Raw genomic sequence first — 22130 nt, forward strand, 5'->3', positions numbered from 1 at the left:
CATACACCCCAATTAAACAACTTGACTTTACAGGCTGATTTAGATCACAAGGGAAACCAAAGAGCACCACAGGATTAAGACTGAACACTATTTATTCAGTACCTCAAAGTATTCTCCTTCCTTTCAGGCTAAAGGAGGAAGTCCTGCAAATGTCCAGATGTTCACAAAATCCTAACACAACTTCACTGCAAGAACAGATATTCCTCAAAAGGTGAAAGATTCACACAGAACTCATTTGACAGGTAGGAATTCCTATTAACCATTTTTTCCATCCAACTTGAAACACATGAAATTCAAACCAGCCAATACCATTCAAAACTTCTAACACAGAAACTGAATCATCTTCTCCTACACTTCTCCCTTTCATCTGAAATATGAAAAGACCACACAGCTAAGGCAAACAAAAGCACAATACTACCAAAAATTAGCAAAATACTTACTAAATGTGGAAGTCCACTACCTGTTCATAACCAAAAGCAATAAGATCTAAAGTTTACAGAGGCAAATTTCTTCCAATTAACTTACACTAATACAGTGTGGAACACTGTCTGGAGAATACCATGTTTTTAAATGTTCAATAAAGGGTGAAAAGCCAGTTTTGTTACCCCTGGGAAACAATTCCTAACAGCCTGTCAATTTGACATTGACATCTCATTTTTAATTGACATTTGATATTTCACCCTCTTAGATTTCTTGAAGTTCTCCTCAAAACACTGTGCTATGATTAATAATTAATTACTAAAAGCTAATCAATACACTTGCAAAAATTACATCCAAATTCAATCCACTGCTGGCTAAAAATTAATGATTTTAATACACAAGTTAGCAAAACATTCAATTCTCAATTACATAATGACTTCTACAGTTCAGATCTAAAAACAATTATTAACCTTGTATTCTTGTAGAACTCCCAGTGTTAGAGTCCTGAACTTTACATCATCTGCAGCTTAAGCTGAAAAATCCAGGAACATATGGAATGGAAGAAAAATGCATGGCCATAAAACCATGACATGTCAATGACAGACATTAACAATGTTACTGGAAGTAGATAATTTATAAATTTACACATAGATTACTACACATCTTACAAGCCAAAGACAAACAAAACCATCAAGACAGAAACAACTTTCATGTTAATGGGAGAACACCTACTTACCACTTTTCAGTTCCTGAGTTTCTGGTGGCAAAGAATCAAATGTTCTTGCTCCAACACACATCAGCTTCTCCACTCTCTCTGCTGTGATGTCCAGAGGACTGGGAATCTTATTACACACCATGGCTAAAACACATTATTAAGGATACATATTTGCACTTTCTTACTGAATGCAACCAACAAATGCTTTCAATACTTGTTTTATTGAGCCCCATGCACTAACAGCCAGCAGCAGCAGATCCAAAATCCAGCTCTGTTGTCTCAGTGCATTCAGGTCCCTCTCAGGTCAGCAACAGTTTCTTGCCATTTGTCAGGGGCAGAGTTAAGGAGGGGTGGCCTACCCTAAGTGCAGCTGGGAAGCTGAAAACAGCACAACTGGGGCAAGATTTACAGAAGTAATTAGTATTTATACATCAATAATTTGTGCACATCTACCATAATATAAGATACATCTTATTATAAACAATGGGCACACCTGACAAGCAGCAAAGACTGATTTTGAATTAAGAAATTTCATGCCTAAAACATAACACCAAATATCTACAGAACTTCATGGACAGAAGACCTATATCACTATTATAAACAGGAGATCAGTTTCTACCTCAGGAAAACCATAAAACTTGAATGTAAAACTACATAATGAAGGCCTATTGTCAAATTACCTCCAGTTTCATAACTTTTTCTCCTAAAAATAAGAAGTGCAAAAGCACAAAGTTGGCAGAAATGTAAAAATAATGGTAAATATGTAATTTGTAAAGTTATAAGCAAGAAGATAGGTCCAGCTAGCTTAAGCACAGACATAAAAAAAACAAAACCAAATTATACCAAATCACACAGTGAAATATGTGAGCACACTCACAAGTCTGAGAACTGCCAATAGAAAAAAAATTGTGGTTTTTTTAAGGATACAGAGGATTGCATCAGATATTGGTAGCCACTGGCTACAAATGGCATTGAGATGAACTTTTGGGTCTGCATGCCGTGATTCCCGGGCACCAATTCTCAGCCCCAAGGAGGTAACTATCTTTTCTATTTTTTCTTTGTCTCTGTAAGGAAAATAATAAATAGATTAAAAATCCACAAAAGCAATCAATAACCAGCAACTATTATTCTTGAGTATTTAAAAAAAAGCACATGGAAAGAGATGTCTTGAAAACTTTATAGATGTTCTCACCTTTTCATAACAGCCTCATACAGACTCCAAATGTTGTCCAGCACCAGCTGCACAAACAAAGGTTTCTTTCCTTTTGACTGGTAGAAGATAAAAAACAATCATTACCAGCAATTCCTCACTTTTTCAGTAGGCTTATGATTGCACTTTTCATTAGAAATATGTACAACTTTTATTCAAAATCAAGAAGTCTGTCTTATAAGAATGGCATAAGGCATAAAATAAACATGAAATTTAAAAGTGGAGAAAAAGGGTTTCAATTTCAGAAAAAGAACCTGATAAATACGGCACGTGACTACCTTGAGCCTGCTTATCATCCCTTTTGTAACTATTAATCAACACCTATGCAAACAGGAAAAAAATCATGATTACATGAAAATAAGGAAACTACTCTCTCCTCCCTTAACTTTTAATGGTGGAAATGTTTAATGCTAGAGAAGTGCAGTTTTCAGACCAGGGCTTCAGTACAGCATTCCATGGAAATTCCCTACAACAAAGAAGATTTTTCAATCCTAAATCCCAAGATAAATGTGAATATCCTAAACCATCAGCTGTGGAAGAGCTCTTCACAGAGGACAGAGCCTCAGTCACAACTCTTGTTTCTACCCTGTTAATCTTCCTCTCATCTTGTGTGTTTCACTCGATGCTGAAACCTTGAAGCTGCAGTCCCCTGTTTAGTGAGCACTGGTAGATGAGATTTCCTCCATGCAGCATTTGAGTGGTCAGCTTTGGAATGTTCTATGCTCCAAGAGCTGTTGCATTCTGTCCTGGTGACTTTACCCCTCCAGTCACATTGAGTCAACAGGCACTGAGGTCAAGTTTCAGAATACACTATGAGGAACAAAACTGGGGGAAAAAAGTGAACGCCAAAATAAAAATCAGGTTGTGTTTTTGACACCCTCCATACCTGATCACCTTTCATTATCTTCTTTGCTTTAGTATTTAGATAATAATCTCCCCATAAAGTCTTCAGAAGTACTGCAGGCTTGATTCCAATTTTTTGGCTATACAGTTTGGCAAAATGTTCAATTCTGAAAGCAAAGAAAACATATTTTGATGGACATGTAATGCTTTCTACAGCAACAGCTTATGTGAAAATCACACAAAAATCAGATCCTTGTTTTACTCCCACTTTTCCAATTGTCTTCAGTTCACACTGTTTAACATTTACACCTGTAAAAATATTTAGTCATAACAAATCAAAAACATCAACAGTATTTGAATGGCTTTGCTTTGTTTCAAGTCAGCTTCAAGGCTTTACTTGAAATAAACAGTTGTGTACTATCCCCTCATCAAAAACTCAAAAGCTTAACACAAACCTTATAAATACATTAGTGATGACTCTTGAACTTACACTTTGAAAGACTTCCCACGACACACTTAACTATGGTCTGGGATCAGAAATAGATGATGTTAAAAAGCAAGCATTGTTTTGAGTCACACTTCAGCCATCAGATGGTGGAAATTATTTTTAATTAACCACTTATGAAAATTCTTGTTGTTTGAATCATTACTTTAATAATGAGTAAACCCAAGAAAACTTCACAGAACTGTAATGCTATAACTATGTTGTAAAGCCAGCTGTGTTGTTCAGCAGTCCCCATGAGTTAACAAAAGCAGCCTGCTTAGCCCAGAGAGGGAGTCCTGAACATGCTATGGTTTCCTTGATGAAAATGTTCTATGAGCAGTAATAAAAAATATTTCCACATATTTGCTCCCTGTGCATGCAGAAAAAAAATACATAGTTATAACCATAACAATCCAGTTTATAGAACAGTGCTCTTGGATAATATTTTCTTAAAAATTCAGAATTCTTAAGTTTTTACGCAGCTAAGAAAAGGACCAGTCCATGTCAGCAGTACATAAGCTGTGAGATTTCTTTTTCAGAAACTACCTAAGTTCTCAATTCAGGAAGAACTTTCAAGATTCTTGTGCCAGCAGCTCCTACATATATGTTAATGGCATTTTTCAACACTTCAGAATTATGAGAAAAGCATATGTACTTACCACATTGGATGAGGCTGGCACTGCCTAATAAGTTAATTTTTCTCTGCTAATACCTTCAGGAAAAGAACCCACAACCAAGAAACAGCAGCCAAGACTTTCCATGATTAAGAAAAAGCTCCACTGATCAGCACACAGTACTGCAGCTGGCAGTCCAGAAGAACCTCCTTAAAGTAATTAAGAAAAATGTTCTTTTTTACCCTCTCCATTATATGATTTATCAGAGCCGGGGCTTGACAGTTCATCAGAAGAAACAAAACAGTCTTGAAAGACAATTAACCTAAAATAGCCCATTTTATTTTCCCTTCCCTCTGAAGGGACAAGAGCTGTTTGTGTCGGACAGCAAAATATGCATGGCACCTTATTTACACTCTGACTTGGATTTAAAAATGCTGGAGATGATTTTCTGCAAGGGCTCTGCAGTACTCAGGACATTCCCTGTGTCACACCCGAGCTATCCCTGTAATTACAATTTCAGGATGAAGACAACGCCTCCACCTCGTGGCCAGCAACCAGAACACGGGCACTGCTCAAACCCTGCTGCCCTTCCACCAAACAGAGAACCCTGAACCAGCTCCTGCCCTTGTCTGCTACAATCTATCCAACAGCAGCAAGTTAGAAAATAATGTTTACCATAAATATATCCAGGCTAGGCTGGAGCCCACTGCGGCCTCAAAAGCTCCTGTGTAAGTAAATCAGGGATCCCTCCCACTCAGATAATTTATACACAGCTGCAGATCACAGAAGAACCTAACAAACATCTTTAGAAACATGATGCACCTGAAATACTTTAAGTAATCAATTTACAAACAAAGGTCAGTAATTAAATCTCAAACTTACCCAAAACCCCAGCCATCAATTGCACTGGCAAACACCACATTTCCATGTTCTGGTGAAAAATAGAGATGTGAATCATCAGTGTCTTCCAATCCAGTACTCCAGTCATAAATTTGATCTCCTGGTGATGCATCTGAAAGGGTTTCACTTTCTGTTTCTTTTTCAGCTCTTTCTTCTAACACTTTGGAGGTAAAAAGTGTTCCAGTGACTGCATTGATCTAGAGAAAGATATGTGAAAACACCCTCAGATTCATTCACTCTTTCACAACACTTGCAATTAAAATGTAATTTTCCCACCCTTGACAACATAAAAAGAGAAGCTGTGTTAACAAGCTAGCATGCCTGTGATTCATTTGGCAATTAAAACACACCTAATTCTACACACTTGAAGACCACAAGAGTTTATGTTTTGACATAAACACCCTGAAGTTTCCAAGTCAGCCACACCAGGACAGAATCAAAGTATCACATGTAACACACTTTTTCTCTCAGAACAAGGAATGGTGAAACAGGAACTTGTTTCTGCCAACAAAGCAAACAACAGAGGGCAAAGGGAAAGCAGGCAGATAAACACTCCCAAGTGAGCCTGGGTGGGAAAGAAGTTTTGAGGGCAGCTTAAACTACAATTCTAAAGATGAAACAACATTATTCCTACATAAATCCACCAATATCAGGAACAGTCTACCTCCAGTAAGTTTAAGCAATTTAAGAGAACAAGAAAACATTCAGCATATTACTTCTAAAATGAAGACTTTTCCTGATAACCTGTCAAGAGCCATTTACTACCCTTTTCTCCATCACAGGCACTGTGAATTAACCTCAAAACAAATCAGAAATAAGATGCACCTCAATGTTAAAAATCAGACTGGATGCTATACAGTGCCACAAAACTGCTGTGTGAAATGCCACCTCAGCACAAATACCTGTTCTAAGATATTCTTAAGGTGCAAATATGCTTCCTGAGGGGTGAGCTTCAGCTCCACAATCAAGCGGTCGATTTTGTTAATCACCAGGACGGGACGGATGTTTTCCAGCCATGCCTGTCGCAGGACTGCCTGCGTCTGAGAAGGAAAGAGTTAAAAAAAACCCATTACAGAAAGCCTGACAGCACCAAAAATCAAATATAATTCTAAAATTTAATAAACATAGTAAAGGACAGGTTGACGCTCAAAACACAAATTTTACTCCCACTGTGTTATTTATTGAAGAACTCTGCAGAATGGTGGGATTTCATGGCAAAAACACAAAAATAACGAAAATCAAACTACTTAGAAAAGCCATGAAAAAAAGCAACCTCATTATTTTGTGTATTCTTTTCCAAACCCTGAAAGTCCACATAAATATACGAAATTATTTCCCTTAAGACTTTTCTCTATCAAAACATTCCATTAGATCTGAAAACCCACTGTTTCAACTCTGCTTCTCTACACCCATTCACCAGCACTGCTCAGTTTTTCAGCACAACCATTATTTTTACTACTCACTTTAATAGCTCAACTGTATTGTCATTTATTAAAAATTTTGTAAAGCTTCTTAAACAGCTCATCTTTTATTTCTATGTAACCCACTTCAGACTTGGCTTACTCCCCTCTTTCTCTACTTAATACACTTTATTTCACCTGTGGACAGACTCCTTCAACAGCATCCACCACTATGATGCAACCATCACAGAGTCGGACAGCAGTAGATACTTCTGAAGAAAAATCCACGTGCCCTGGGGAGTCTATTAAATTAATCAGATATTCCTGATCACCTAGGATCAAACAAATTAATATTTCAGAACAGTTTTCAAAGGTATTTCTTCCAGCCACCCACTTATACTGCTTCAGCTATGATCTTTTAATGCCCTGACACTAACTACACTATGAAAACCCTTACAGCACAGTGTAACAGTTATCTCAGCAAAGAAGTAAGACTGTACTAAAATTTGAGTCTTTTTGAAAGAAGGTCTTGCCTTTAAGTGATTCAAGACTTAAGATCAAAATATACATACTTATATCTAAAATAAAAGATGAGGCAACTACTCTCATGGCCTGCACTCAGAGATAGGATTGAAAATGCTTTTCCTGACCTGAGATAGAACTCAATTATCCTGGCTGACTTACTTGCCTAAGTCTGCAGAATTAGAGCCTAACACTGAGAAACACAAAAGTAAAAGTTGCACACAAAAATCACAACAGCAACAACAAAGAGACAGGGGAAATCAACAGAAATGTATATTAAAATTTATACAAGCCAGCATCCACAACTTACCTTTCACAAAGTGCAGTGAAATTGCACTAGATTTCATTGTTATTCCTCGGACCTGCTCATCTTCCCTACTGTCAAGGTATCTCAGCTGAGTACAGAAACAAAAGAAAAAAATAATAAGCGTGTAGAAACATCTTCACAATTTACTTATCAACTGGGAGAGTATGATGGTGGGAAAATGAGGTTTACCAAGACTATAGATGGAATTTCCTTAATGATTCAGAATTTACAATTTCAGCATGTACAGACCAGAATTGTGTTAAAGTGACAGTGTAACTCTACCTTTCCTGCCAAGCGGCTGGAGATTATTCCATTGCTAGATATAAGGCAATCAGCTAGAGTGGTTTTGCCTGAAAAGAAAAATAAATTACTTAGACTAAATTAATTCAAACCATGGCAAAAGATGCAACATTAATTCTAATATATCAACATTAATAAAGACTATAAAGCGCCATGAAAAGTACAAATTAGCTTTCAAAAAACAAATCAAATTACTCCTGTTGCATGCATACAAATCTATTTTTGAAGAGTGGATGCAAATTTACCTGTCATGACCAGAAGAGCAGTTGAAATAACAAACAGTACATCAGGACCTCATTACAACATGCAATTATACAAAATGTTTCTGTTCTAAAAAAAGCGCTTACTATTTCCACCTACATAACAAACTTATTCTATCGAGAAAACATAGAAAAACATTATTCTGCCTCTCAAACATATATGAAATTCACACCAACATTCACCATCATAGCAAACATTCAATTTCAACTATTCATTCAATTTCAACTACACATTCAATTTCAACTACACATTCAATTTCAACTACACACTCAATTTCAACTACACACTCAATTTCAAATTATTATTATAGTGTGATGCTCTTTTATGCAAGACAAGCTGAATCGGGCCAAGAAAAAGGTGCATAAAGTGGATTCACTTTCCTGAATCATGTTCAAGGCAGTTTAAAGCTAAATGCACAGAATCCTACTGCTTTAGAACAGTGAGCAAGGTATCTCACCACCATTCAGACACCCACAAGAGGAGCAGACACCAGCCCCTGCCGTACCGTGATCCACGTGCGCCAATATACAGATATTCCTGATGCCGGACGCCTTCTTCTGGAGGCCAACCATCTTCCCCACGCTTGTAAGCACCATTCTGGCTAATTCTGCGAACGGAGCCAAGTGTTTTACTGAGGTGTCAGCCTGAGGAAAGACTTTGGTTTTTAGTGACGCCAGCTGTGGTCAGAGCCGCTCCGGAGGGAAGCTCCGCGACACGTGGGGCAGGGACACCCGGGTACACCCGGCAGAACCCACGGGCCGTGTCTGCGCTTTGAACGCGCCTCAGGCTCCAGCTGGCGGCGGACACCGAGCTGCCGGCAGCGGCACAAACCTCACGGTTCCCCCGGTTCGCCTTCCCCTCCCGCCGCTCCCAGCAGGCACGGCCGCGCTGCCCCGGGGCCACGCCAGGCGGGGCACAGCGCTGACCCCCGGCTCGCCCGCGGGGCGAAGGCCGCTCCGGGGCCAGCCCCGCTGCCCGGGCCCTCCCGGCTCGGGGCACACGCACCGGGCACACGCACCTGCGCTCCGCCGCCGCTCCCGGAAAGCCGCGCCCTCCCCGCTCGGCCGCTGCCGGGCCCGCCCCGTGACGCCGGACGGAAGCCGGGCCGGGCCGGGCGCCGCCGGTGCCGCGCGCGGCGGCGTCCCTGGTTACCGGCCGAGCGGCCGAGCGGGCCGGGCATGGGGCCGCCGCGCTGCATCTGCGAGATCTGCTCCTGCGGGTGAGTGAGGCGGGCACCGAGCCAGCCAGCGCCACCCTCCCTCCGAGCTGGGGGCAGCAGCATCGGTGTGCGGCGGGGTAGGAAGGCTCCGCAGAGGAACCTGGGCAGGCTGGACACATGGAATGATGCCAGTGGTAAAAGGTTCAGCGACGTCAAGGGGTCACAACAGCCCCACACAGTGTACATGCTGGGGCACAGGGGCTGACAGTGACAGCAGAAAAGGAGCCGGGTGCTGGAGCAGCAGCTGAAGGGGAGCCAACGTGTTCCAGGAGTGCCGGTGGCACCGGGCTGGGGCAGGAGCAGGGTGCCCAGCAGGGCCGGGACAGTGCCCACCCCGGCACTCAGCACTGCTGAGGCCACAGCTCGAGTGCTGTGTCCAGCTCTGGGCTGCTCAGTTCAGAGTGGTCACTGAGGTGCTGGGGCATGTCCGGAGAAGGTAAAAAGTCAGTCAGAGCTGGGGAAGGGTCTGTAGCACAAGTGTGATGAGTGCCTGACAGAGCCAGGAGTGTTCAGCTGCAGAAAAGGAGGCTCCTTCACCCTCTGCAGGAGATCACAGCCAGGCGGGGCTCAGCCGCTTCTCCCACACAACCCGTGACAGAACCAGAGGACACAGTCTCAAGCTGCTCCAGAAGAGCTTTATGTTGGACATTAGAAATAATGTCTTCACAGAAAGGGTGGTTGAGCAGTAGAATGGGCTGCCCATGTCACTTGAGGTGTTTTAGAAGAGGCTGGATGTGGCACTCAGTGCCATGGTCTGGTTGTCATGGTGGTGTTTGGTCACAGGTTGGATTTGATAATCTCAGAGGCCTTTTCCAACCTCATTGATAACTTGAGCAGCACCCCGCACCACTGGGGAGTAGAACCCAAGTATGAGCATGCTCTCAGTAAAAGTGAACTAGTGTATTTACATTTAAATCAGGTAAGGGTAAAAGAAGGTCTTAAATGGACTAAAATAGAACAGAATGGAGACAGTCTTTAAAAGCCACCCAGACAGAATCAGAATCAGGCTTTTCCAGAAACCAGAGCCAGCTCCCATTGAAGGACTACACCAAAGAACCTTCGGAAGAATTCTGCCAATTTTGTCAGAAACCTGTGCAAGCACTGCAGCCCTTGAAAGAAATCTAATCTATCTGCCCTTCTGCCATCACATCCATTAGTACTCACCACTTTCCTTTATGTTCCATGATCCCATAGAGAGACAAACAGTTCATCATTATCCTGCAGCCTCTTTGACCCAGGGAGTAAGTACCAAGAGGGTACAGTAGGCAATTCTTAGGGGAAAATTACTATTACAGGTCTATAAGCAATATTACCAATGCCATATGTGAAAAAAAGCACACAAATCAGGTGTCCCAAAATAATAAGGGACTTGGACCTTCAAAATTCAGATGAAAATTTACAGGTCGGAGTCACAACTTTTAATATTTTCGATTTTTTCTCTACTTTTTTAAAAAAAATTCACAAAAATAATCACCCTAGGATTCAAAAATTCACTTCCTACTAAAAGTCTAGCAACTACGTACAAGAACATTCATCATAAGATCACAGAGGTGTGCTCAATGTTTATGGAAGTACAGAGCAAACCCTATGGTTGCAAAGTGCACCATGACCCACAAGTTTCATATCAAGGTCTGCAGAGCAGGCTCCCTCCATGTGTTTCTGTGTGGGAAGTCTGTCTGTCTGTTCATCAGCCACTTTTTTTGTCATCTGTAGACAGAGGTGTGAGACCGGCACTGAGTAAAGCTCCTCATGTTCTTTTTGGCCAAGCCTGTGGTTGATTTTGCCCCATAAATTTGTTTCTTAAGCCCTAGATTAATGAAGAGTTGGAACACAATGTTTTCATGGTGAGATAACAAACCTGGCTTGGGCTCAAGTACAAAGATGGTGAGATAACACAATGAGACAGCATAAAATGAGCTTCAACTCAACCAAAATTCTCAATCCAAAAACTGAGTTCAATAACATGAATAATTAAGTTAAATATGCATAAAGCTTGTGGTTTAAAATAAACCTCACTGAAGTTTTTACAGTCAATAAAAGCTTAAGCCATTATTGATTTAGGCAGCACATTGTGTTTGCTTCAGTGTACAGTTTCTGTTTTCAGGGGAAGGCTGCTTGGTCACTTGGCAGTGTTACCTGGACACTGCAATGCATTCACAGCTTAGCAGGGACTTCAAAGCAACTATAAATATCTAATGTTTTGTAGACATTATCATTTAGCTATCTGCAGGAAATGTTATGGGGGTACAATTACTGTTTAATTCTCAATAATAAAATAGAAGGAAACAATCTCCCCTATCAACAGGATTTTAAAAACACTGAAAAAACTTACAGGGGAGCAAAGCCAGTAAGACAGAACTTCATTCTGCTTTCTCAAATTCAGCATGGTAAATCTGGCTTCCAAAGAAGAATAAAGCCTGTGTGGCAGATGAACTTTCTGCACTCAAGAATAGTATTAGTCTGCTACAAAACACAATCACAGCCTACAAAAGCATAAAAGTTGTTTTGAGACACAAAAATAAACTACTGCTTTATCTCCTTCTCAGTCTGTCAACTTCCCCCATTTCTTGCCCTTTTGTTATCATTATCATAAAAATCTATATTCCTGCATAAATGTAAGTTAAAAGGAAAGATTTTTTCTAAAATATGTGTTACTTAAGCCATCATACTGACCACACAGAAATACAAACCCAGTAAAAACTACCAGATCTCCTGTCAAGAACAGGAAAGTAGATGATTCAAAAACAGTGTCCATCCATCATTTCTGTCTTCCAGACCATAGTATGTATACTGGCAAAATTAAAAAGAAATTAAAAATAAAAGCTTTGAGCTGTGTTTGTAGAGGGGCGAGTTTTCTATTATGTCAAATATTAAGTTTTTCTCATTATTAGTCTAGTTCTCTGGGAGGAAAATGTTTTGTGGTAGAATTTCAAGGATCTTGCTAGCATTGTGTAAAAAAAAAGTATGTGTGCCAGGCCTTAAATAAGTTAAAATCATCAGCATTCTATTAAAATAACCAGAACAAGAGCATTTGGCACAAGAGAGCTGATGTACTGTCACTTTTATTTAGCTGAGATTCTGACTGAGATGCAAGACACAAGATAGTCTCCCATGAGGAAGGGAAAGAATAATAATCCATCAAATTAAGTGCCAGTCAGGCATGGAAAAAGGGATATTCTTACCAAATCCATTTGAATTATCAGTAACTCTGGGGTGGAAATTAGAATAAATACAAGGAAGAAGTTAAAAATAAACAATGTCTCAAGGAGTGCAGGCCAAGCTCTAGGCAACATATTTCATGTATCAGAGCTGTAATCTGTATTCTCTGATAATTCCTAGCACTGTGATACCTTATATAATTAGTTTTATAAAATTATTATCTAGATGAAAAGTTTTGGTTTAGCAATTTGACAATATTCTAAATTTAACAACATCCTAAAGCAGATTTCTCAGTTAACCAAAAAAACCCCAATCTCTTCTCCAAGTCAAATTCACAAGCTAATTTTACATCCTCAGGCTGACTGAAAGCACTTTCACAACACAGAGTAGGATGTGGGAACTTGCTTGTCAATATCATCTGATTCCAAGTAATTTAGTGCAGTTAGAGTGTGTTCAGAATTATTTTATACACTAGAAATGAGTTGCTTAAAGGACATTTTATGGATCAACAATGAATTCTAATAAAATTACAAACATCTTTCCTTGTAAAGAGTAGATGGCTTTCACCTCTGATTTGTATTTACCAAGAACTGCAGGCTCACTCTGCAGTAATTATTTCTCTAGTATCTATTTCAGTTCATAGCATGTCCATTCTGCAATACATGGGATATACTCACAACATTGCTTAAAAATATTCAGAATTAACTCCTTAAAAATGGTGAGCCCAGAACACAGAAGGTGATTTGTTTGGTGCTTGGTCTTCCAGACCAACTTATGGCAAACTGAAGATGGTCAAAGTGAAGTTTTTGCAGATGAATAATGTTTGTTTCCAACTCCTTTGAATTGTATGCCAAAAAATCCATGAAGAACATTATAAATTGATAAACTGTATTTCAAACAGCTTTCAAACCATCCATCCAATGTCTTTTGTTTCTGCTTAGCTGTTACCTTTAGATGCTATGTGACACAATATGTGCTGCTTGTACTTGCTGAAAAAAACATTACTGAGGTGAAAGTGAATTTCATGACAAATGTAATGACAGGCAAACACTGTAGTGAGAAACAGCACACACCTCCTTGTTTTCCTACCTTTCCTGTTCTTTCCCTCTTCTTCCTTTTTTCTTTCCTGCTGTGTTTTGAAAAGGTCTCTCAATTGTTAATTTACTTGATTGAAAAGGAGTAAACACCTGAGGCTTTGAAAGGATCTGAGTTCTTAGACAAGGCTACTTTATTTCTCATTTTTTTAACTACTGAGCTGGCAAAATCAGGCAGCACAAACTAATACCAGCTTTAGGATCTCCAAGAACTTCTTTCAGTGTTTTTTTTCATTTTTTCATTTTCCCAGCAGGAGTCCTTCATGTCGATTTCTGTATTCTATTTTACCTTGCTTTAATTTAATATTTTCCTTTATGGTGTTCAGTGCTAGCTAAAATTCTCTGCAGACCTTTGAAATGTTCTTTGGATGTCTAGCTTCCTGAAACTTGAATTTATTTGTATTTACTAAGAGCTGTGCAGTTTTCCCCTTCTTGGGGTTTAGATAATTAACTTTTCATCACAGAATTTTACAATACTTGTTCTTTTGAAAAAAAATGTATTGTTTTTTTCCTTTGCATTGCAAGTTGTCAGCCATAAGTAAGAGGAAAACCTGTCATAGGTTTCCTTGAGGTCAGCCAGAGATGTGCATTGTGCAAATTAGAACTACTACAACAAGATTTTCAAAACAATAACATTTAAATTTCAATTTTATGGATCATTAATTGAAAACAACAAGGCATAAATAAGGAATTGTCCTTATATACCTCCCATTATGCCTCCCTTTTTGCACAATGGTGTCACTGATAGAAGCATCAAGGAGGAATTGAAATAAAACCAATTAAGAAAAAGAGATGTCGTTACTTTCAAATAAACATGTGTTTTGGATATTTAGTCAGCCTGTGCAGGAAAAAATGAGTTGGAAATTCATAAATGGCCTGCAGAGCACTAGAAGGGCACATGAGATTTCACACCATAAAATTTTAATCAAAAAGTTTTAATCAGTAGTGGTGAAAATAGGTGAGATGTACAGAAATAAAAATACAAGCAATAAAGTAATAGCAAGAAAGAGACAGGAAATGAAGCACAGTTAGTTACTTTTCCAAATAAAAGGAGGACTATCATTAAACATTAGAGACAAGAGGAAAGTGCATGTTGGTGCTAGCACCATTTAGAGAACTGAGATCAACTCTGTCCATCCTCTGCATTCTGCACCAAGGACTAAGTCCCAGCTGACAGTGCTTTCATTACTGTATTAGCATGATGTGCTCTGGGACCTGTGCCACCAGCACAATATTTTGTGGTTTTATCACTCAGAAAAGATTTTAAACAAAAACTACTGACATTGTTCAATCTTCCCCATTTGTTATTCACTCCCAGCAGACAGAATATGGGTTTTCCTCTTAAATGAAACGATTCAAAATTCTCTGCTCTGATGTGTTTGACCCAGACGCCACCGCTGCTGCCACAAACCCACAAAGATTTATGATGATGGAGCGAAACCGAGCCACAAAACTGAGTATGTGGAGAACTACCCTGGCTATGGCAACGTCTGCCCTCCTGAGAGCTGCAAGCCAAAGCCAGAGCTCCAAGAGGACAAGGCGAGAATGGACGGCACCACAACGTTCAAGTAAATAATTTCAAACCATGTTTTAGAATTAGTCTGTCAAGTTTTTCATTCTTTGTTTTTTAATTATTGTATTGCAATCTTCTCAAAATGCAGTCATTGAATCCTTTGCACTTTTTGCATATTTAAAGTATAAATGTTGAGTACAGAAATACAGTTACCACAAAAAGGTTATAAAAAATAGCAAAACATGTACCCAGCAAGATTTGCATTCTTTACAGCACCCTTTAACCTGTAAAGACAATCAAAAATTTTTGTCTTGTTTTCAGCCTGTTAGGAAATTTAGGTCTTATGGAAAACCTAGTGAACTGGGGAATTTTCTGTAATGTATATATAAAAAATCCAAAATAATGAAATCTTAAGAAAAAAGAAACTGAATTCTTTTACTGATTTTTTAAATTCAGAGCATTAGTTTAAAGAATATTATTAGCTTAAGGAAAGCAACCTGTAAAGGAGTTCAGTTTATCTATCCTATCTGTGCACAGACTCTAATTTTAAGCTTACAGAATTAAAGAGCATCTTTCAAAGAATTAGAAAAAAAATCACCCATTCATTGTTAGTGATGTGACAGCAGCATCAACATTTACTTTTTCCATTATTATTGTTTTTCTTTTAAGCTGTGAGGGTATCTGGTGAAATTTTTTTGTTTCTCAAAAAACAAAGAGACATAAACAGAAAGGCCAAATGCTGTTCTGCCAAACTGCTCATGTGCTTGTACGATCTATTTAAACACCCACACATGTAATATACATCCTTTTAATGTAATGTGCCCATACAAAAACAGTGAAATGCTGTTTCTGATTATATTCCATTCTCCTCATGCAATCAGTAAATGCTACTACTTGTAGTAATTTGAGCTTTGCTGTGCTTCTGCTTTCTGATAATTTCTTTGCAAAATTATAGCAACTTTGTAAGTCTCCTTTTAGACACTTTAAATAATGTTGTTAAACCATGAATGGGACTTGGACTATTAAAAAACCATCCACCTTTGAGTAAAGACTCTATAATGCATCAGAGACCATTGATTTATGTATTGTGGTTTTCTCTCCTTTGTGATATCCTTCCAACATGTGGTGTCTGTGGTTTTTCAGAGTAAACATTTTGTTATTTTTCCGAATAGTGGAAAAAATACAGCAGTGGTTTCAGAAGGAAGAAAAGATTTTTTGACCAGTGTTTTCTTTTCCCCAATTCAGGTCTGATTATTTACCGTATGAAATTGTTACAAGACCTTTTCGGCAACAAGAAGAATATAGACCAAAGTCAGGGAAGATTGACCTGGGAACCATTTACCAGAGAGATTACAATCCTCATAAAGTAGGACCAGTGACATTAGCAAGGCCTCGAGAGAGGAAACATACTTCAGATGCCAAAGTGGATACTGTCCCAACCTACCGGGGTAATAATACAGAAAGGGAAATAACCCAGATGAAGGTAGCATTGGAATTTCCTATGTTGGAAACTGGATTTGTTGGTTTGGGACAGAGAGTAAAACATACTAGGAAGCAGGTGATGATGCCCTAAAACATTCAGCACTCCTGTTGTTGAGGGGACACCTATTGCTTCTAAGCTAAAAGCCCTCTCTGAAGTTTGGTCAGCTACAAGGAAATTCCAACATGCACCTGGGTTGGGCTATCCAGGCAAAATTGGGTGGAAATTAAGGTGCAGTGTATTTTTCAGGTAGTTTTAATTCATGTCACTTATTTTTCCACAGAATAGGTCAAAAATGGAGTTCAGGCTTCTGCTTGTGTACAGTATAGCTTACATATACATCATCCCAGTAATGATCTGTCTTGACACAAATTATTCTATTACAATGGTCAGTGGAAGATACTGTATTAAAGCATGTATAAGGATATTTCTGTATAGTTTCTGTTGAGCAAAGAGTCAAAATAGGGCATCAGGTACAATTTTGGGGGTCTGTTTTTTATCACTATAAATCACACTATAATAGTGTGATTCATCAGATCACAGACATGCAGATAAAATTATCTTTTTCACTTACATCCATTTTCTTTGTTTTGCAAGATTTAATACCAAAAGACTTTCTCTTCATTTTAAAGGACTAGTTTTAGGTAATAACACCCATGTGGTGGAATTTTGGTTTTGCCTTACAGATCACTACAGGTTATGGAAAAGTCAAAGAACAGAACCCTGTAAGGTGGAGCGTGACTATGAGCCACCTTCAGAGAGGTTTGGAAATCCTTCCACGTTTCAAGATGACTACATCCCCAAGCAGCCCAATCCCCCTGCAAGCTGCAAACCCTGTGACACCAAGCTGCCAGAGGGGCCTTTTGATGGCAACACCATCCATCGCACGGCCTACGTCGCCCATGAGTTGGAGCCCTTGTTCGTCAGGCCAAGGGAAGAGTACAAGCCAAGCGACCAACCCTTTGAAGATCTCACAACCCACCAGAGAGATTTTAAAGGGACGCCTGGGGAACAAGCAAAAAGCTGCAAGCCTGAAGGTCAAAAACATGGATCTGATGATCCTTTTAAAGGAACCACTGAATTCCAGGATCGCTATCAGCCGTATTCGGTCACCGCGCCTGAGTTCCACAAACCAAGAGAGTACGTTCCACCCACAGACAAGATGGACCTCAAGTCCTCAAACCGTCTAGATTACATTAAACACAAGGTTGCTCCTAGAGCCCCCATGAAACCAGCTCCTGGAAGAAAAACCACTGGCCCTTTTCAAGGGAAGACTACTACAAAAGAAGACTATCAGCCTTGGAGAGTTCCTCCACGAGGGCTTATTAAGAAAGAAGAGGAAATTCAAAAGCCCACAGGAAGATTTGCTAGTTTAACTACATTCAGGTCCCATTACGTACCTCATCAGGCCAATCCGCCTCAAAGTTTCAAACCTGTAGAGGTTGTACCTACTGGAGTTCCTTTTAAAGATGAAACTTTGTACCGCACTGAATATACACCAAAGAAGCCAGAGGTCTGCCCAGGACTCAATCCAGATGCTGTGGGTTATGTCTATGTCAACACAGATTCTGAGGGTCACAGATTCTACCGCCGGCTGTCCCCAGAACCATCCGGCGCAGACAGCAGTCCTGTTCCAGAGGAAGTACCTGCTGTGTCATAACACTTACATGCAGTATTGCAAGCACCTTAGTTATATAATGGGAAACCAGCTTGTTCATTTTCTCTTTAACACTGAAAGCAAGTTAAATAAATTATTTAACCTGCTTTCAGTGTTATTTATTTAAATAAATTTTGCTTTTAGGAGTTTGAAGAAAACCAAAGCCAAACCAAAGTTCTTGTTATGAGACTAATAAAGATTTGCCAAATGCTGAAGGAGCACTACTCCCTACATGGCATCTGTGCTTTTTCTGATGGTGTATTCTAGTTTTCTTGACTCCCCAGATTTCATCACGCTCCATCTCAAGCATCTTTATAACATACTTAGTTATTTGATATTTTCTGCAATCAAATTATTGTATTTGTGAAATAACAAGTGCCTTTTGCTGATAAAATACTTTACACAGTAAGCAAATAATGCTATTTAAAATAATCAAACAAATCAGTCATAATCTCAGTAATCTGTAAGATTTGCATGCTATGACACCTAGGCATTTCTAAAAACCTGTTTTGAGCTGTAGTCATCACTGCTTCAACTTCATTCAGATCTGGAGTATAAAGGTCCCACTGTAATTTCTAGTAGCAATTAACAGGTGGTAACCTCACTCTTTTTCTGTTCATGTAGTTGAAACCACTCAGCACCAAAAGTATGTCATTAGACTCTGTTTCTTAATTTCCCTGATCATGCTCTTTCAGCCTTAATTCCAAAGGAAACAAAACTGATGCACCTTGGACACACTGACACACTTAGTGCCTGTCTGAATCATCTTTAAACCCAGTGTGCAAATTCAGTCAAACCTCATTATGAGACTGCATAGATTTACAGAAAAGAGAGTAAACTCAGGTAAAAAATGAAATACCAGCTGAGATGCAGAAATCTGTAGGCAGCCTGGCTTCAGTCTGTCTGCTTTTCAAAGAATTGCTTGTTCCAAATACACAGACACCATTTTTTACAGAAATGTTATATGAAATTGCTTCTGTATGAAATATTTAGTATTTTCTCTATGTATCTTTAGCTGAGTTTGAAAAATCCAGATGAATCAATTTTAGTTTTATTACATTCAGGATTTAAGCAAGTCCCAATTAATAGTTCTGTAATTAACTGTATTGTCATGCTCTACCACACTACTCCAGTATGATTTTTTTTTCTCAGTATTGCATATCTTGTACTCATTGGTGTAGAGCAGTATTTGGGTTCTGCAGAATCATGTGGCTGTACTTCATAAACAAAGTCTCTTATTAAAGGGCTAAGATCAATGATGGCAATATTTTTAAAGCAGGAACTTGGTCATATGAAAGCAACAAAGCTGAACTGAGCAAATCATCTGTGCACCAAAGCATTTCATGAGAGGCATCCAGACAATATTAGAGCATCAGTCACTTTTACAGAACTTTTGTCTTTGTACTGTGATTTTGTAGTATCACTTACTCTGTTAATGACATGGCAAATCAGTTTTACTTTTCTGTTTGAAAATTATTCACCTCCCTCATTGTGATTGTGAATGAACAAGGACAATGAAAACCTGCGAGATTCTAAAAGCAGGACAGGAAAAAGTCCAACTGACTGTCATCTTTCTGTACCACAAAAGAAAAAATACACTCTATTGAGTCATTCTCTGTCACGCCACAACTGAGGAAACAAAGCCAAAACTTCTGAGGAAACAAAGCCAAAACTTTGCACAGTCACACCTACTCAGGTCCACATGCTTTACACAGTCCTGGTACCTCTGGAGCCATTTTCAGAAGCTCCCAATGCCCTCCAGCTCTCCTGTCTAGGGAGGGAGAAATGCAGTCTGAATCCATGAAATTACATGTGCCTGCATATTCTGCTCAAAATGGCTCTTCTGCTAGGCCTGTGAGGGAGCCCAGATGCTTTTTTAAATTTTCACAGCTGTTTTTTCAGTTCTGAAGTCACTTCCCTCCCTTAAGTTATGGAAAGTCATTTGCTGCCACCTACCAGCACGGTACAAGCATTTTGAGAGGAAGGGAAGTGGAGGGCATACTCAGATACATTTAACAGTTCCTCTGCAGATGTGTTTCAAGGCTTTTTTAGGGTGGAGGGGCATATTTCCTTTCATTTTGTCCATAATGTTTTCCCCTAAGTTTAATAGTGAAAGAGAGAAGCCTTTATTACTTTACAATTGAAAAAGCCCCAACATGCTGATTGTGCTTCCAGGAAAAGCATCAAATGATATTATAAAACTTCAGACACTATTCAATACCTGACGTCAACCTTTTCATTAACAACAAATTGCTGAAATGCAGACCAAGTGAAGAGACGGCTGGAAAACTAATATTTTTCCAAAATAACAGCTGTTAAAAAAGCATTTTATGATGTCATGCTAAACCAAGATGTAAAAGCAGAAAAACTATTCATGGATTCAGCTGCTATTCTGAGTGTGCTTTCTGTGTGCTCTGCCATCCAGCAGCAGGCTCCACAGCACTGCTGTACAGAGCCTTTGCTTTTTTGGAGACTGCACAAATGGAATTCAAAAGGAAAGTTAAACCTTTGCCAATATTGTTATCTAGGATAACTCTGAAACATCACCATTAAATTGCTATGCATTTATTTTCTATTTAATAAAATTTTCCTTAAAGCTTTTATTGTTCATACTATTTCTTAGACTATTCTTTCTAAGGACTACACATATTGGATATTCTGAAACAATTTCTTTTTCATGGAGGTATTCCCATCACTCACTAAATACAAAACATGGAGCTGTTCTGTTAGATCTAAATGAACTCTGCTTGGTGAAGGCCCAGAAAAGAAACACATTTTTATTCCACCTTTTAAAGAATCCTGATTTCAGTGAATCAGGCATTTGAATCTTTGCAAATTATCTTCCCACTTTTTCAGTCAGGCTATTAAAAGTGCAAAGGTTACTTTGCACTCTTAATAGCAGTGCAAAGCAGACTGCAGAGAAAATTGACAATATGTCTGATAGACTGTTAAAAATAAGAACTAATCCGAGGCTTTGAAAAGACCTCAGAATTATGGACAAAGTAATTTGAAAAAATAACTAAGAACAAAAGCACAGTTACCATGCAAATCATGGTAATAAACAATCTCAGGGTGATCACAGTGGTGAATAATCAAACTATACTTTATTTCAGAAAAATCAAAACTACGTTCAGGAAGATAAAATCTTCAGGTACTGGAGAAGCAATAAAATAATCTACAGAGGAACGTCATGCCCATTGCAATCACAAACATTTACAGCACTGCTTTGGTATAGCATGCATACTTAACCAAAGTTAAAGCAACAAAAAAATGCTGTGTGTTAACATTCGAAAACTTTAAATATAAAGGGAAAACATGAATAAGAAATTTTGGTAATAAGAAAAAATATATGTCCAAAAATCTTTATTAAACACTGTACAAAAAAAATATTGCACTTTTAAATCAGACAATAAATATCTACAAAAGTATCTTACAAATGTTTAATTTAAAAAACTGCTTAAACAATCAAGACCCATTGCTGATGAAAAAGGTAATGATCAGGAATATCCTCTCCTTGCAGTCAGCCTTGGACACGATAGTCCACCCTAAACATTTTCTATACAGTAGTGCTACCCTAATTCTCAGTGATGCAAACCCTCTGTGCAGGATGCTGTGTCTGAGCTGCCCCCACAGCACTCCCAGCCCTCTGTCTGTCACACAGGTCAGGGATGGAACAAGAGCCAATCAAAGTGAGCATTCAGGCCTCCAAAATGAGCAGTAGTTTGGATACTACAAAAGGAAAAATCATCTATTTTCTGCCTCCTGTGGGGTCCTCTCTGCTTAAAGCCGTAGTCAGACCATCTGCAGTATGGAAGATAATTTACCCAGCAATATTATGGTAAGAATTTATCAACTTGCAAATGACTCAGATGGTTAATGGCCATGATGGAAAAACCATCTTGATGGAAAAATGTTTAACATATATTTCTTGCACTTGTCTATCTTCACAATTGATAATTCTTCCTTGGACATTTTCCCCCATTAATGGAGAAAAATAGAATGCTTACTCAAAGACAAGGAATCTGACAGCTA

General features: G+C 38.9%; 2 protein-coding genes across 8 annotated transcripts in view; one reads left to right on the forward strand and one right to left on the reverse strand.

Annotated features, from left to right (window-relative positions):
* Positions 1-22130, reverse strand: part of EFL1 (elongation factor like GTPase 1) — a 244496-nt gene that overhangs the window by 54134 nt on the left and 168232 nt on the right. For 4 of the 6 annotated variants that reach the window (XM_026791297.2, XM_074549267.1, XM_074549268.1 and 1 more), the window contains exons 31-40: positions 8482-8583; positions 7698-7765; positions 7419-7503; positions 6785-6918; positions 6089-6226; positions 5169-5383; positions 3232-3355; positions 2328-2404; positions 2063-2199; positions 1157-1279 (exon numbers count right to left, since the gene is read on the reverse strand). In XM_026791297.2, the coding sequence (XP_026647098.2) occupies positions 1157-1279; positions 2063-2199; positions 2328-2404; positions 3232-3355; positions 5169-5383; positions 6089-6226; positions 6785-6918; positions 7419-7503; positions 7698-7765; positions 8482-8583 (1203 nt within the window). Of the gene's footprint in view, positions 1-1156; positions 1280-2062; positions 2200-2327; positions 2405-3231; positions 3356-5168; positions 5384-6088; positions 6227-6784; positions 6919-7418; positions 7504-7697; positions 7766-8481; positions 8584-8994; positions 9027-22130 lie in introns of those variants that run through there. The other 2 variants (XM_074549269.1, XR_012582139.1) reach the window with 2 other exon arrangements.
* Positions 9036-20699, forward strand: SAXO2 (stabilizer of axonemal microtubules 2). Of its 2 annotated transcripts, XM_074549272.1 has the most exons (4): positions 9036-9195; positions 14837-15016; positions 16207-16409; positions 17128-20699. In XM_074549272.1, the coding sequence occupies exons 1-4, from the start codon at positions 9155-9157 to the stop codon at positions 18099-18101; spliced, it is 1398 nt and encodes a 465-aa protein (XP_074405373.1). In that variant the 5' UTR covers positions 9036-9154; the 3' UTR covers positions 18102-20699. The 2 variants fall into 2 exon arrangements, with proteins under 2 accessions (XP_074405373.1, XP_074405374.1); XM_074549273.1 differs by lacking the exons at positions 9036-9195; positions 16207-16409 and having other exon boundaries at positions 14873-15016.

The sequence above is a fragment of the Zonotrichia albicollis genome, chromosome 11 (assembly GCF_047830755.1).
Source record: "Zonotrichia albicollis isolate bZonAlb1 chromosome 11, bZonAlb1.hap1, whole genome shotgun sequence".
Taxonomy (NCBI): Eukaryota; Metazoa; Chordata; class Aves; order Passeriformes; family Passerellidae; genus Zonotrichia; species Zonotrichia albicollis.